The sequence below is a fragment of the Netta rufina genome, assembly GCF_964035555.1.
Source record: "Netta rufina genome assembly, chromosome: Z".
Taxonomy (NCBI): domain Eukaryota; kingdom Metazoa; phylum Chordata; class Aves; order Anseriformes; family Anatidae; genus Netta; species Netta rufina.
The window spans coordinates 20607011-20621014 of record NC_140126.1 but is presented as its reverse complement, the minus strand read 5'-3'; the positions used below and the strand labels follow the sequence as shown (position 1 = coordinate 20621014).

Here is a 14004-nt window from a genome sequence, read left to right as displayed (position 1 = left end):
TTAGTGGTGGTAAAGGTGATTTGTTTAATCTGGCTCCCCGTGGAGACATTACCTGCAGGAGGCAGACAATCCTGAGCTCCACTCTCAAACCCTGTTTGGAAAAGAAGGTGCCTTGCATGCTCACTGGAGACAAATCTCCTGCTTGTGAATTTGCTGGAGTGCAGAGCAACACTCCTGCATTCAGCTCTCCCTCTTACCGCTGAGGTTATTGTCTTTCAGCCCGGAGGGCAGGGGGGTTATCTCAAAAGACGTGTATTATGCTTGAAAATTAAATACGTGCCTTGAAGACTTCCATAAGCATTTGTTGGAGGAAATTGCCTAATCTCTACAGATACACAGTCTTTACCAACAAGCATACAGTGCACCGGGTATACACTGTCTGGCTTTGCCACGTGATGCAAAAATGAGGGAAAGCAGGACCCATTGTGTGAGAATCTATTAAGCCAATCTTTCGTATTCCCAATGATACATAAAATAAAATTGGCATTTTTCTAGCCATGCAAAGTACTTTCACTGGTGCTTCAAAGTGCCTGTGAAGCAGATTGAGTGGGTACTGACACTTATTTGTCTGCCGTGTGTCAATACTTCAGTGGCTGAGAATGCAAGGGCTTGAGCTTTTTAGACACCTCAAAGAGGAGGCAAAACAGGGCACTGTGCAAAGGCAGTTCTCCTGCTGCTGCCTTTTTCAAAACCAGCCTGTTAGAGGGCATGGCACAGCGAGGGAGACAAAGCTAAAACTTTGTTGATGAACAGCTGGTGAGCAAGGCATTCATAATAATAACTGCAAGGTTTCTATGTGGTCTTAGGAAAGGGTATCCCTTCTTTTGGACCTAAAGCATGTGCCCAGACAGTACAAACACAGCAAGAGTGTTCATAATCATGCAGCTGAGTTAATTAAAAGCTTTTTTTTTCTTCACAAGCTTGTTTATTTTGTAATGCAGGCTTTGTACAGGAGGTTGATGAGAATTTGATGCTGTGCTGCTAACATTTTATGTGATGACTTATGCTACAAAATAAAGTCAGTGTTGCACCAAATGACCGCACTGAGTGAGAAGGAGTTAAGGGACAAATGTCTGAAAATTTATCAGAAAAAGTAGTCAGGATACCTCAAGTAAAATTGCAAAGCTCCTGCAGAACCTGTTTGTTTCTGAAAACAGTGATCACCTTTCTGTTTTGTAGTTTCCCCATGGTGCCTGCTTCAATAGTCAACAATATATTTAGGTGGTTTAGATTAGTCTTTCCTTTTTTGTGTATCTGCGTGCGTTTTCATGTATGAAAATCTTAAATATTTTCAGATCTTTTTCTGGTATAAAGAGAAATGAATTGAAAGTATCCCTGGAGCCCAATGTGAACTATTTCTTCTACTTGAGGGCTGTCAACACATTTGGGACAAGTGAACAGAGTGAAGCTGCTCTCATCTCAACTAAAGGTATATCACCATTTTCTGATGTCAAAACAATGGGGGTAAGTGGGCAAAGCAGTCAAGTATATAATTTTCCTCCAGAAATCATAACTGAATTTGCTGTTATGGGAGTGGGAAAGTTATTGAGGTAAAAGGCACCGTATTTTATCTCCTTACAATTAGCAAAATCTGAGACTACTTTACTTGAAGTTGGTAGTTGTCTGTCAGTTTAAAAGTGTTTTGACCTCAGAAGCAAAACTGTCGAATTCTCTAACTCTGTCAGAGATTGAAATGATTAAATCATCCATCATTCTTCCAAACCAGCCTCAAAATTCAAATTTGCTATTCTGAAAAAGCAATCCATTGAAAATTCAACCATCTTTAACACCAAAGACTTCTCTGTCACCCAGCTAGTTAGTTTTTTGGATGGTATAACTTGTTACAATCCTTGAGCCTGGTTTCCAGAAGAAGAGTCCTTGCATTGTTGCAGCTTTGTGTTACTCCTACCTGCCAGGAGGCACAGCTCTGTCCTGCTAAGGTGACAGTGGTTGTTATTTAATATATTATGGTTCATCTCATGTTAATGTTGGTAACCTCTCTGAACTGGCATTTCTTTGTTGTGAATTATACTAGCAACTCGATTTCACATACTGAGTGGCACAGCCCATCCTGCTTTGCAAATCTCCCCTGATGCAACTGTGATCTGCCTTCCCGAGAAAGCCAAATTCACTGGGTGAGTAGCAGCATGCTGAGCGCGGCCAGCCTGGGGGATTCTGGATGGGCAAAACTCTTTCTTTTCTCTGTAGGCAGCTTTCGCACATCACTAACTAATTTTGTAGAAGCACTGAATTTTTCAGTCATGCAGCCCCTGTACATTATGTGACAGACCTCCTTTTAAACATCGCAATCCTTCAATAATACTGGTAGCAGCAGTGATGTAGGTGCTGGGCAGAGTTCAGTGGTGAACTGAGGAATCTCCACAGAAAGTCAAAGACAATGGTCAGAGAGAAATTACCTAGTGCAACAGCTGAGTTTGCCTCGGTCTGTGGTCACTGCTTAATCCTTGAGTGCACTATAGTCTCAAAGAAACTTGCTGCACTGAAAAGATGAGATTTGTTGGTTTATTTTTGAATATGTTGTGGCTAAAAGTAATCTTTCCTTTCACGTTGTTCCTCACTTTGTAACCCATTAGTAATTTTAGATGATGCTGCATGATGTAACTATAATGAATATCGCAATATGGTTGTCTATCACCACACTCACTTTACCCTATGCCTTTTCCACAAATAGGTTTCCATCAGTCCTGGGTGAGCTGCTGCCTGCTCGGGGTCGTCATTACTGGGAAACTGTTGTCTCTGCCTGCAGAAGCTACAGGATTGGGATTTGCTATGAGACAACACCTCAGAGCAGTGCCCTGGGACTGAGTGATAATTCCTGGTGCATGCACTGCTGTCCTACACAAACCAGGTAAACCTGAGTGAGTCTGGCTGCTTGAGAAGTTACTTGTCTGTCCTGTAAACAAAATTGGTGAGCTTCAAGAATGTCAAGAGCAGAAAGGACCCCTCTGCTTTCTTTCTGAAAGTTTTGTAGCAAGAAAAGGGCAACTACAAAGTATCTTAAAACCTCCTCCTCTTAAAAAAAGTCTTATAATGCATCTTAAAAAAAATCTCAAACAGGCCAACTTACCTCCCTTTACCCAGCCAATGAATCAAAACTCCATTTATTACTGCTTTGTCTTTCCAGGATCATATCCTGAACCATTTCACAAAATGCCACCAATGTCCTTAAGCGTAGTCTTTATAGAGTCTATTTCCAGCTTCAAGCCTCTATAGGGAATGCCTTCTGCTGCCTTGCCCTTCACAGCAACAGGGACCCACCTGCTACTGCGGCAGGACTGCAGGGTAGTCTTCAGTAGGTCAGTGTCAGGAGGCTAGTGGAGATTTGTGAGTCATAACCCTCTTAATGATGTGAAGGTGTTTTTGATGTAAACAAGTGGTTTTGTTTGTTTGTTTGTTTTTGTTGTGTTTTTTTGTTTGTTTGGTTTTTTTGTGTGTGAGATCGTGTGAACACATGAACATAACCAACTAAATGAAACACCTGGGATGCAAAGGGCTTTAAGCATAGCTCATGCTTAAATCGCCACAAAGACATGTAATAAGAAAAATACAGATGAATACAATTTTAGCAAGTCAGCTTTCAGCAGGAGGGTTTGAAGATGTTGAATGAAAAGACTCATCAGCATGCTGGACAGGGCTTTGAAGCAATGCCATATTTGCTTAGGTAGGCAGGTTATACACTGAGCAAAATCCTGTTGCCATGTGATACGCTGCTGTATCCCGCTGTTAATAGGTGGGAATTAAGTGGTACATTATTTCTGTTAAATCACAATGAGGAGGCTCACTGCTTTTAATTTCCATTTTCCCACAGCTTTCTTTACAGGTTTTTTCACACGGGCGTGATGAGCGATGTCCATGTGACAGAGCAGCCAGCCAGGATCGGCATCCTGTTGGATTACAGTGGTGGCAGACTGTTATTCTTCAATGCAGAGAGAGGACTGGTGCTGTTTGCCATCAGGCACAAATTTACTGATGCTGCTCACCCGGCCTTTGCCCTGGAGAAGGCTGGAGTGCTTACCCTGCACACAGGAATGGAGCTGCCAGAGTTTGTGAAGCACAGCTAATTCCCTGCTTCACACTCTCAGGAATACTAACAGTTTCAGTGTTAGGATCAGGGAGGGAAAGGGGATAGTCAGGGAGGGATGTCAAGTTTTCTCTGATGAATGCTATGTGCATGGCTCTCCCTCACATTGTCAGTAATTGTAGTTAGTGTTCAGCCACATAATCACCTTGAGCCGGGAGAGAAAACAGCACGTTCAGATGGAATGTACACCTAGTGATATACACAGCAGTATTTTGGAGGAGGAAAAAATGATTTGTTAGATATGAGCTTTAAGAGGGGGGGAAATGTACTTTCCCTGTGAAGATAATGACAGTGCTTGCTGTCTTTTTAAAGTTGATGATGAGCCTGTGTATGAAATAAATACATCTCTCACTGCAATACATGACTTCTTTTGTCAGAAAAAGCCATCATTTCATCATTTGCCAGGACAATCAAAGCCGAATCCAAGATGATGTGTATGAAAAATGTGCAAAACTTCCAATAACCGCAACATCTTGCAGGTTAATACATCATGTGTTATTGTTGACCAACGCTTTTCTTTAAATACACAAGAAAACTTGAAAACTTAGGAATCCGTATGTTTGCAAAAAGAATGAATCCCAGAGCAGTCTCCACATCAGTCACATGAAGTTTGAATATACAACACCTGCCTACCCTGCTCACACCAGACTAACAGAAGCAACCTAACCGTGTTTCAGTAAATATCTGTACATGTAAATAAGTACTCATGAAGAACATGTATGAGGAAACAAAACATCGGTGCTGAAATCTTTCCCTATGTTTTTCACCCTCAATTTGCTGAGTGGATGGTTTAGGTGGTGAAGGGGAAGTTGGCACCTGGGACATTAGAGAACAGTCAAGTTACCAGCAACCTTCTTGTGGATTGCCCTTTTTCCATCACTGCTTCTTGCCTTTGCACTTGCAGATTTGATGCTTCTAATTTCAGGCTTGTGGGCATTTCTGTGAGTCTGCTGTGCTCTGCCCAGTTATCCACACCAGCACCAGAACCACATTGGCAAGATGCAGTGTTTCAGGGGAGCTGAACAAGGCAGGCTGAGTATGGTTGATGCCAGCAGAGGAACAGAACGCTGTTTTTTCCCCTTGGCTTGTTCAAACCAAGTTTCAAAGCACTACACAAATCAGTGATACTGCTTTCTTCCTGCCTTCCCCAAAGGCAGAACACATGAGGGCCAGTGGTGCCACACTCCAGTGAATGCTGGGCAGAAATTGATCTTAGGGAACACGGGTGGTGGTTTTTATACTGGGCCTGCTCTGGCAGTTTCTGCCATAGGGGACTGCTTTGCCAGACTCACTTCTGCGCTCAGCTGAAGAGCCATACTCCCTGAAGAAAAGCAGATTTCAAGAGCCTAATGGAGAAGGTTTGCTTCTGAAGAGAGAACTTCAGTGGGTTATAACAAGACTTCTGCTTTTTATGCTCAGAGGAGGTGCTTAATTTTTATTTTATTTTTAATTTAATTTTTTATGCTCAGAGGAGGTGTTTAATTTATGGTGTAACACCACCTAGACGACCATTTTAACTCGCTTAATGAGACTTGCTCAGTGTCCCAGAGAAGCCACACTCTTTAAGTTTCCCAGCAGGCTAGGGTGGGATGTTTGAGGCAAGATAAACAAGATCCTGTGACCATTTATCTTAAGCCAGAGTTCTTTTTGGCATTTCAATTAAAGAGTGCCACTTCCGAGTTCCTGCTGGGGAGAGAAGGGAATGAAAAAGCAGGGTAGCGCCTTATTGGCTCAAAAGGGTGTTTTGTAGCGGTGTGGAGGATGGTGAGAAAAAGGTCCAGGATTAATTGGAAAAGAAAGACAGCAAGGGTATTGGGGGCAATGTTATCGTGAAGGCTGAGGAGATGGAGGCAGAAGGCAGGACGGAAGCTCACACAGAGCAGATGGTAACAAACCAAGTGTCAGGTCAGTGGTGTCAGCAGCGTGTGTTCCTCAGGCTCCCACCGCCACTGAGCTCGTCAGAGGTTTGGCTGTCTCAGGAGCTTAACAAGGGGCTTTGAATCAAATCTGAAAAATCCCAGCACTGGGGCAGTTGTATCTGTGCTCTCCCCTCCCTGATTGTTGCTGTCCCAGGGGTGGGATTGCTTCACCAACATGAACATGATGTATTGCCGAGGGGGCAGAGAGCAAGGAGAACAAAATGACATGAAACTATCTGGGTAGATTTTCAATTAAGGCAAGAAGCAATTGCCTTGTCAAACGCAACTGTGTATGAGTAAACAATGATTTTAACACAAAAAGCTAAGGCTTCATCTATTGCCACACACTGCTACTCAGGAACTACCGGAACATTTCAGCTTGGCAAAATTTGTTTCTGAAAGGACCTCATTGTTAGAAATATTTATTTCATTCTGAAAAACAAAAAAGCAACATCAATAACAACAACAAAAAAAAGCCACACCACTATCAACAACAAAAAAAACATACCTGCTTTGTTTTCTTCCCAATTTTTATTTAAGGCTCAGAGTTTTTGTTGGGTAGTATCAAAAAGTGTAGTTACTGTTTATGTGAAAGCTGGATAAATGATTTGGAGTTTAAAATGTCACTGAAGGCAACCCTAAAAAAGCTAATTTGACTTTCTAAATCTGGTCTGCACTAAGCCGTGTCAAGCGAAGAAATGCCTGGAGACAGGATCCTGGTTTGGAGAGATGGAAGACAGTGTACAGTAAACAAAAAAATGCTATGCAAGACTTAAGATTTGGTTTAGGCAGAAAAATCATACTGGTGAGGAAAGCAGATCCTGAAAGCCAAATTCAAGCTGCTCATTGTCATAATGTATGGTACAAACTCTACCACCTGTGGAAAACCTAGAGGTACATCTGCTCTGATTTTTTATTTACCTGATGGGCATGAAGTGGCACCATTCAGGAACTCAATTTCCAGAAGGTATCTGTCCATGTACGTTTGAATATAACAGTGCAGTCTGTCTGACTTCCTGTTCAGATGAGCTGAGATTTTGAGACTTGTTGCATCCATTTTTCCTGGTCACTGTAGTTTGTAACCACACACCAGAGGAAAAAGGGCAAAAAGCTCCTGGTCAATGTCTTTTCCTGCACTTCATGAGTTTAGCACTGGAAATATATTAAAAGTTGTGTGACTTACTTTCCAGCAAAGGATGTTAGCTTGGCTAACAGTAGCTAAGCCTTTGTATTAGGGCTGGCAGGGTTACGTAGTGCGTGTATGCTGTCTGATCATCAACCCATGCTTAGAAATACATAGGATTAGATTTTAAGAGTTAGAGAAAGAACCATAAATGAGTACCAATATTTGGGTGTTTATTTTCATTCTGAAAGTACAAAAGCAGATACCTAATACTGCAATTATTATTAATAAGTATTTGGAATGATCTGAAACCTATTACATTAAAGGGAAAGATTTCATTCCAGTGGTTTTTAGATTAGGCTCATAAACCATCAAGCTCTGAAATGAGAATATAGGCCTGACTGTAAGAGGGAAACATTGATTTCTACTGTCAAAACAGTGCCAGGCTGCAATATTGCTAGTATCTGTAGTATTGATCCACAAATCCTACTTAGGTCTTTCTGCTCCAGAAAGTTTTTAATGCTTCCCTGCAACATCAGGCAGAGGAGCTTGGCCATGTATCTGTAAACCACAGAGCACGTGCTGTGCCTGCATACAGGGACAACTTTGCTCTCATGCGAGCCCTTTTCACAAAGGAATATGTCACTAAAATGTAAACATGTTTGTACTGAAAGTGGTCCACTGATACCTTACTTTAGAAGTTAAGAACATCCTCCCCCTTCCCCATACTACTATTGTGGAGCTTAATTACATGTTATCACTAAGGCTGTAGTAAGACATATACCCAGCAAGGCACAGTACCAATAAATTGTTGCTAAATCCACGGTATTGTGATATTGTCTGTGATGCACATGTGAATTACAATTTCTATCAGCAGGGGTTTGAATAGGTACGTAGCAATGGGTGTTAGAGTAATATAAAGTTATGATCTTTTTGAACTGTTCTCATTGCAGAATAATAAATAGGACCTCTGCTGTATTGAGGTTTAAATTGGATTTGGAAAACTACATTTTGTGCTAGAATCGCTGCTGCATTATTGTCATTTTGCTGAAGGATTTGCTAGCTCTCAAGAAGCTAATGTGCTCAGATAGTTACACAGCCAGCAAGGAAGTGAGTGTCTCTTCTGCTTCCAGCCATGTGCTGTGGCAGGGTGATGGGAGTAGAAAAGTATCTTCATTTTTTCATGCAGAGTTTGGCGATTTTCTGCCATAGTGGAAAGTAGCATTTGTTGGTCAGGGACCACTTTCAGGGCAGCTCCTGGAGCACAAGCACAGCCTGGAAGGAGGTGGAAGAGATCTCCACTACAATGATTTTATTAACAGTTAATGTATGTGTATTTCAAGTGCAGTTCCACTCTGGAAAATGTCTGTGTAGAAAGACACTTTCCTCTTCAGGACTTATATTACAGAGGCATGGTAAAAACATTTCTAAAACATGTTTTTCTCAGCCTTGGAGAAGCACTGCTGCAAGCAGAGAGGGAAATAGCTCATAGCTTATCGTACACTGCTAATACAGAGGTCAGCTGAATTTCAACCTGCCAAAGCATTACCACACTACCGAGGAGTGAGGGATGGAGAGCTGGATCCCTGGCCACAGCAGCTACAGGAGAGAACTGGCTTCTGCTGAACAGATAAACCAGTGTGGCTCTCAGCGCTGGGGCTGGCAAAAGGAGACCTTCATCTGAGTGTTATTTTGTGTAGACCAACCTTGTGATATTGTAAAAACCAATCTCACACCATGTCATGAGCCTGGCTCAGGATGCACAGTGCACATGTAGTCCCACAGCTCTTACTTGCAAAGAGGATAACTACGTTTTGAAGTGAATTTAAGAGATTACTTTACATAGACTGTGATTGTATTTTAGATATGTGTCTGTCTGTTTTTCTGGAAAAAAAAAAAAAAAAAAGAAGAAGAAAGAAAGAAAGAAAATTACTGAAAAATAATACTTATAGAATGAATTATAACCTTTGGAATAAGACTGAATACAAGTGAGCTCTGAATACTAGCTGACAAGGGAGAGAGCTATGCATGCTGCTCCAACAGCATCCACTGGTGTTGGAGGTCCACATTGGCTATCTAGTAGCTACTAGTATCATTATCTTAACCATGAAGTTTTTGTTGTTGTTGTTTTCATTTTTTGTTTGTTTGTTTGTTTTTGTTTGGTTATGTTTTTGTTTGTTTGTTTTTCTTAAAAAAATATTGATAAAAATACTATGTGCAAAATGTGCAACTAGATGTGCAGATGACTTAAATGATTGGTAGTGTTTAGGAAATAATCTGCATCAGTATTTAAAGTACAAAGTGAAGACTTCCCTTTCAAAGAAAGGGCATGTATTCAGACACGTAAATAATTTTCTGTGTTTCAGTCATAGCAGAATTACATAGGAATACGTAAATAGTCCACCCTAAGTACATAAGGGCATTACTCTCTAGGGTATGAAAGCAGATTTGGGGGCTTAAATAGTAGCATTCTGGGGAGACAGGGGTATGTAGGTATGTAGTGGGGATGTAGGAGAAAAAAAAATAGCACTAAGCCCAAGTTCAAGTTTGCATCTTAGCTTAGGACCACATATTTCTATTATATGCTTCTCAAGCAGAAACTGATGCTATGTTCTGTGATTGCAATGTAACAAGACTCAGCTTTGTGGTGTGGGTCTGCAGTTACTTTTGCACAGATTTGGTAAGTTCAGTGGAGCCTGAATAGACTGGGCTTGCTGGCCACATGTGGATCACCCGGGCAATTAAAGAGCAATAAATCAGGCATTTCCTCAACGTGTGGGACTCCCAGGACACCTGCATATCTGTGGTGGGAAAATGGCATGCTTTTCTTCCAGATACTCTTCCAAAGCTCCTGGACCCTGGAGATCCCAAGAAAGAAGCAGAGTATCTGAACAGTACTTCCACTGCAAGAAGCATTCATGGTGGAAGAGCATACTTTGGGCCTTACTCACCCCTGAAGTACCTCTTCTGCTCGAGCCAACAGGACAGGCAGGTTTGCACATCACTGGTTTTGTTTAAAAATTACTGCATGAAAATTTAAACTCATTTCCTTGAAGATAGCATTCAATTAACCAAAGTCCTCATTCCCAGTTACTCCACTGAGGAACATGGGGCTGTGTGCCCCTGTAGGGCAGGGTTTGTTGTACTGCTACTTGCTCAGCAGAAGGAAAAACTGAGTACTTGCTCTCCAAGCACTTTGTAGGATATTCCTATCTTTAAAAAATCAAGATCCCTCCTAACAGAAAAATGAGTTACAAGAAATCCCAAGCAGTTATACAGAGCTCTGTCTTCATTACTGTTATACTGCTGTTTTCCAAGCAAGACTAGAATTAATTTAAGACATGTACATTAGTGAAATTCTTCTCTTACTTAATATAGTATTGATCTTGAGTTAAACATGTTGGCTTTAACTTTCCAAACATAAAACAGTTATCTGCCTTCTCTTGGCAGGTATCTGTGTTTTAAGGTGGTGCACATGGTCTACTCATAGTCCCTCTTGAAACTGCATGGCTACTGTATTACCTGCACTGCCGTGGCTGTGCAATACAGGAAAGGTGATGAAGGAATAGGCTAAAGGAAAAGACACAGTGCCCTCACCCTCCAAAGGATGCTAATAAAGCAACAAATCCAATGACATGGCCAGCACCACTCGTGTAGAAAGCAGGATGTTAGCACAGGGAATCAAAAGCTTGGAGCTGTTACTGCCATGACCCAAGGAACAAGAGAATGCTGACTTTTACTCTATATGAAAAGGGACAAATAGGCAAGAGAGATGTCCTGGATGCTAGGGCCAGACTTTTATTTTTGCCAGCCTGTAACAGATGTGTAACAGCATGTCTAGTTCCTCTTTTTAAAGTACAATTAATTACACTTTTTATGAACCCAATGGATCACATACATACGCGTTGGAAAGCAAACCTATCAGACTCGTGGCACTGAAATGAATGCAGAGCAACACTTCCCAAATTACTGGTTGATGTAATCCTTGGATACTCCCTAGATTCACGGCTTGCTTCAGCTGAGTCTTCCAGTCTGGCATGAAGACAAAGCAGAATAAAACTGCAGAAGTGAGGCTGACAGTGAGAACAAAGAGTGATGCTTCCAGCAGGGACACCTTTCTTAGGACTGCTGCTGAGGGGGCATCACTGAAAAGAACAATTAAGTTGTAGTGCTGTTGTGCTTCCTTAGCTCTGCAGGGAAAAAATAAGAATAATACATAAACCATGTATTGGGTTTATGTGGCAAGCTTTGGGTAGTGGTCAGCTGCAGGGGTGGCCTGGTAAGTAGAATCCAGCAGCTGCCCCATGTCAGACCAGAGCCAGCTCCAGACAGCTCCAAAAGGGACCTGCTGCTGGCCAGAGCCGAGCCAGGGAGAGTGACTGGGAGGGCCTCTGGCAGAGCAGATAAAAGAAAAGGGGAAAAAACCTGCTGTGCTACAGCAGCCTGGATAGAGGAGTGAGCAGCAGCCCTGCAGCCCCCCAGGTGAGTGCAGCAGGAGGGCAGGAGGTGCTGCAGGCAGGCAGCAGCAGTTCCCCTGTGGCCTGTGGAGAGGCCCCTGGTGGAGCAGGCTGTCCCCCTGCAGCCCATGGGTCCCACATGGAGCAGATCTCCACGCTGCAGCCCCCCCATGGGTGGAGGAGCCCCCGGTGGAGCAGGTGGATGTGGCCTGGAGGAGGCTGCGGCCCATGGAGAGCCCCCGCAGGAGCAGGCCCCGGGCCGGAGCTGCAGCCCGTGGAGAGGAGCCCACGCAGGAGCAGGGGGTCTGGGGGGAGCTGCCCCCACCCGTGGGGGACCCGTGCTGGAGCAGTTTGCTCCTGGGCAATGGATGGACCCCGTGGGACAGAGCCGTGTGGGAGCAGGTCTTGAAGAGCTGCTGGGAGTGACCCCATGTGGAGCAGGGGCAGAGTGACCATGAGGAAGCGGCAGAGACGAAGTGTCAGGGGCTGACCACAGCCCCCATTCCCTGTTCCTCTGCACTGCCTGGGGAGAGGAAGTGGAAGAGGGTGGATGGGAAGGTGTTTTGTTGTTGTTGTTGTTTTGGTTTTGTTTGTTTGTTTTGTTTTGTTTTGTTTTCTCACTTTTCTAGCTTGTTAAGAATACGTAATACATTTTATTAATCGTCCTACGCTGAGTCTGTTTTGCCTGTGACAATAATTGCTGAGTGATCTCCCGGTCCTTGTCGCAGCCCTTGAGCCCTTTGCATCATATTTTCTCCCCCTTTCCCTTTGAGAAGGGAGAATGAGAGAGCAGTTGTGGTGGAGCTCAGCTGCCCACCTGAGTAAAGCCACCGCAGAGCTGCAGCAGCATAAACTGTCAAATCACCCCTTTCAGCCCCTTGCTTCCACACTTACAGGCACAAAAACCGGGAGTGACAGTGGCAGGTCTCACGTGAGGTGGCAGAAAGAACACAGAAGGTGCTGGCACACCAAACAGGCAGTCTCAGAGCTGAGCAACAACTCCAGGCCTGTGATGCTGTTTGCTCCCCCCACCTTGGGTGCACACCCAGCAGGAAACAGGGAGCAAAGCCTGCGTCCTCTGCCTCATCAGAGGTTCCTGGGGCATCTCGAGATGCACCCAAGAGCATTGCCTGCTGTGACCAGCTCATGCTGGTGCCTGGAAAAGCCAGAGCCCTCCGGGAAAGCCTCAGCAGCAAACACCATGTTTGCAAAATTCAGCACTGCAAAACGCATCGTCCTTCCCTCAGGAAAGAAGATGAAGCAGAGGAAAAGCTGTGCAAGTGGCAAGAGAAAGAAATCCACAATGTCTTCTCCAGTGCTGAAAACAAGCAGTAGCAGCCCCGATGTCCTCCAGCTTTGGAGGACACCCCCCAGGGCAGGTCAGTGGCTCCCACCTGCCACAGGCAGCCCCAGCAGCAGAGGCAGCCACTCTGGGTACACAGTGCAGTGGGAAGTGTTTACATTTTTTCTCTTCCCAGCCTCCCAAATGCCCCCTCCCAGGGTTTTGCTCAGTGCACAGGCATTCCTGCAACCATCTCCACAGACATGAACCAGAGCAGATGCTTTGTGCTCCAGGGGAAAGAATGTAAAAACATTCCTAGAAAACCCATTACTCCTCCTCTGGGTGATCCATGCCAGGATGGGGACACCTTTTTTTGGTTGGGGCAATGAACCATGAGGGATCTGCAGCCCCTTTGGATGTCCTCCCCTCCAATGTGGTCTCTCTGAATCCTTCCAGGCAACAAGGAGACCTGGAAGAAGGCAATGGAGTGGTTGATGTTGTTTTGTGCAGTTTATGCTGCTGGCACAACTTTCCCTGCTGGCTGGGCTCCTCCTTTCCCTGCTGCTCTCTGCCATTGCCTAGGTTGATTATGTTGCTGCTACCTGAATCAGCAACTCAACCTTCTGACTGTGACCATCTAAGGTATCCCTGGAGGTTCTGTCTTAGTACCCATTGCAGTGTCTTTTTCTTTCCTGGGGAGCAAGAAGGCTTTATTGTGCACCCTAGAAGTGCAATTCCTAAGGGTTACTTTTAATGTTTTTTTGTTGTTGTTTTGTTGTTGTTGTTGTTGTTTTGTTTTGTTTTGTTTTTCCTCTCCTGTGTACAAAGCTAACTTCACTGTGCACCCCGTGAAGATTAAAACCAGCTCTCTGAGTTGATTCTGGAATAATTTCATGTTTCTTTCCAAAGAGGACAGGCCTTTCCAATGCAGACCAGCAGCCAGCAGCTCCCTGAGCCCAGTTTCTCCTCCCAACCAGCTGTGTTCAGACACCACTCTGCTTGCGAATGCTCTCTGGTTCCCTGCCTGGGAAACTCTTCACCTCCCGTTTGAAATGGTCAGTGTTCAACATTGTCATCAAAAATGGTAGCTAAGTGTGATGTGCTATTGACTTGCAGGAATT

General features: G+C 43.9%; 1 protein-coding gene across 1 annotated transcript in view; it reads left to right on the top strand.

Annotated features, from left to right (window-relative positions):
- The window catches only part of CMYA5 (cardiomyopathy associated 5), a 46039-nt gene extending 41580 nt beyond the window's left edge, over positions 1 to 4459 (top strand). Inside the window, exons 10-13 of the mRNA XM_084305764.1 lie at positions 1296 to 1429; positions 2036 to 2135; positions 2693 to 2869; positions 3830 to 4459. Of these exons, the coding sequence (XP_084161890.1) occupies positions 1296 to 1429; positions 2036 to 2135; positions 2693 to 2869; positions 3830 to 4082 (664 nt within the window). The 3' untranslated portion in view covers positions 4083 to 4459. The remainder of the gene's footprint in view (positions 1 to 1295; positions 1430 to 2035; positions 2136 to 2692; positions 2870 to 3829) is intronic.
- Positions 4460 to 14004: the final 9545 nt, after the last annotated feature.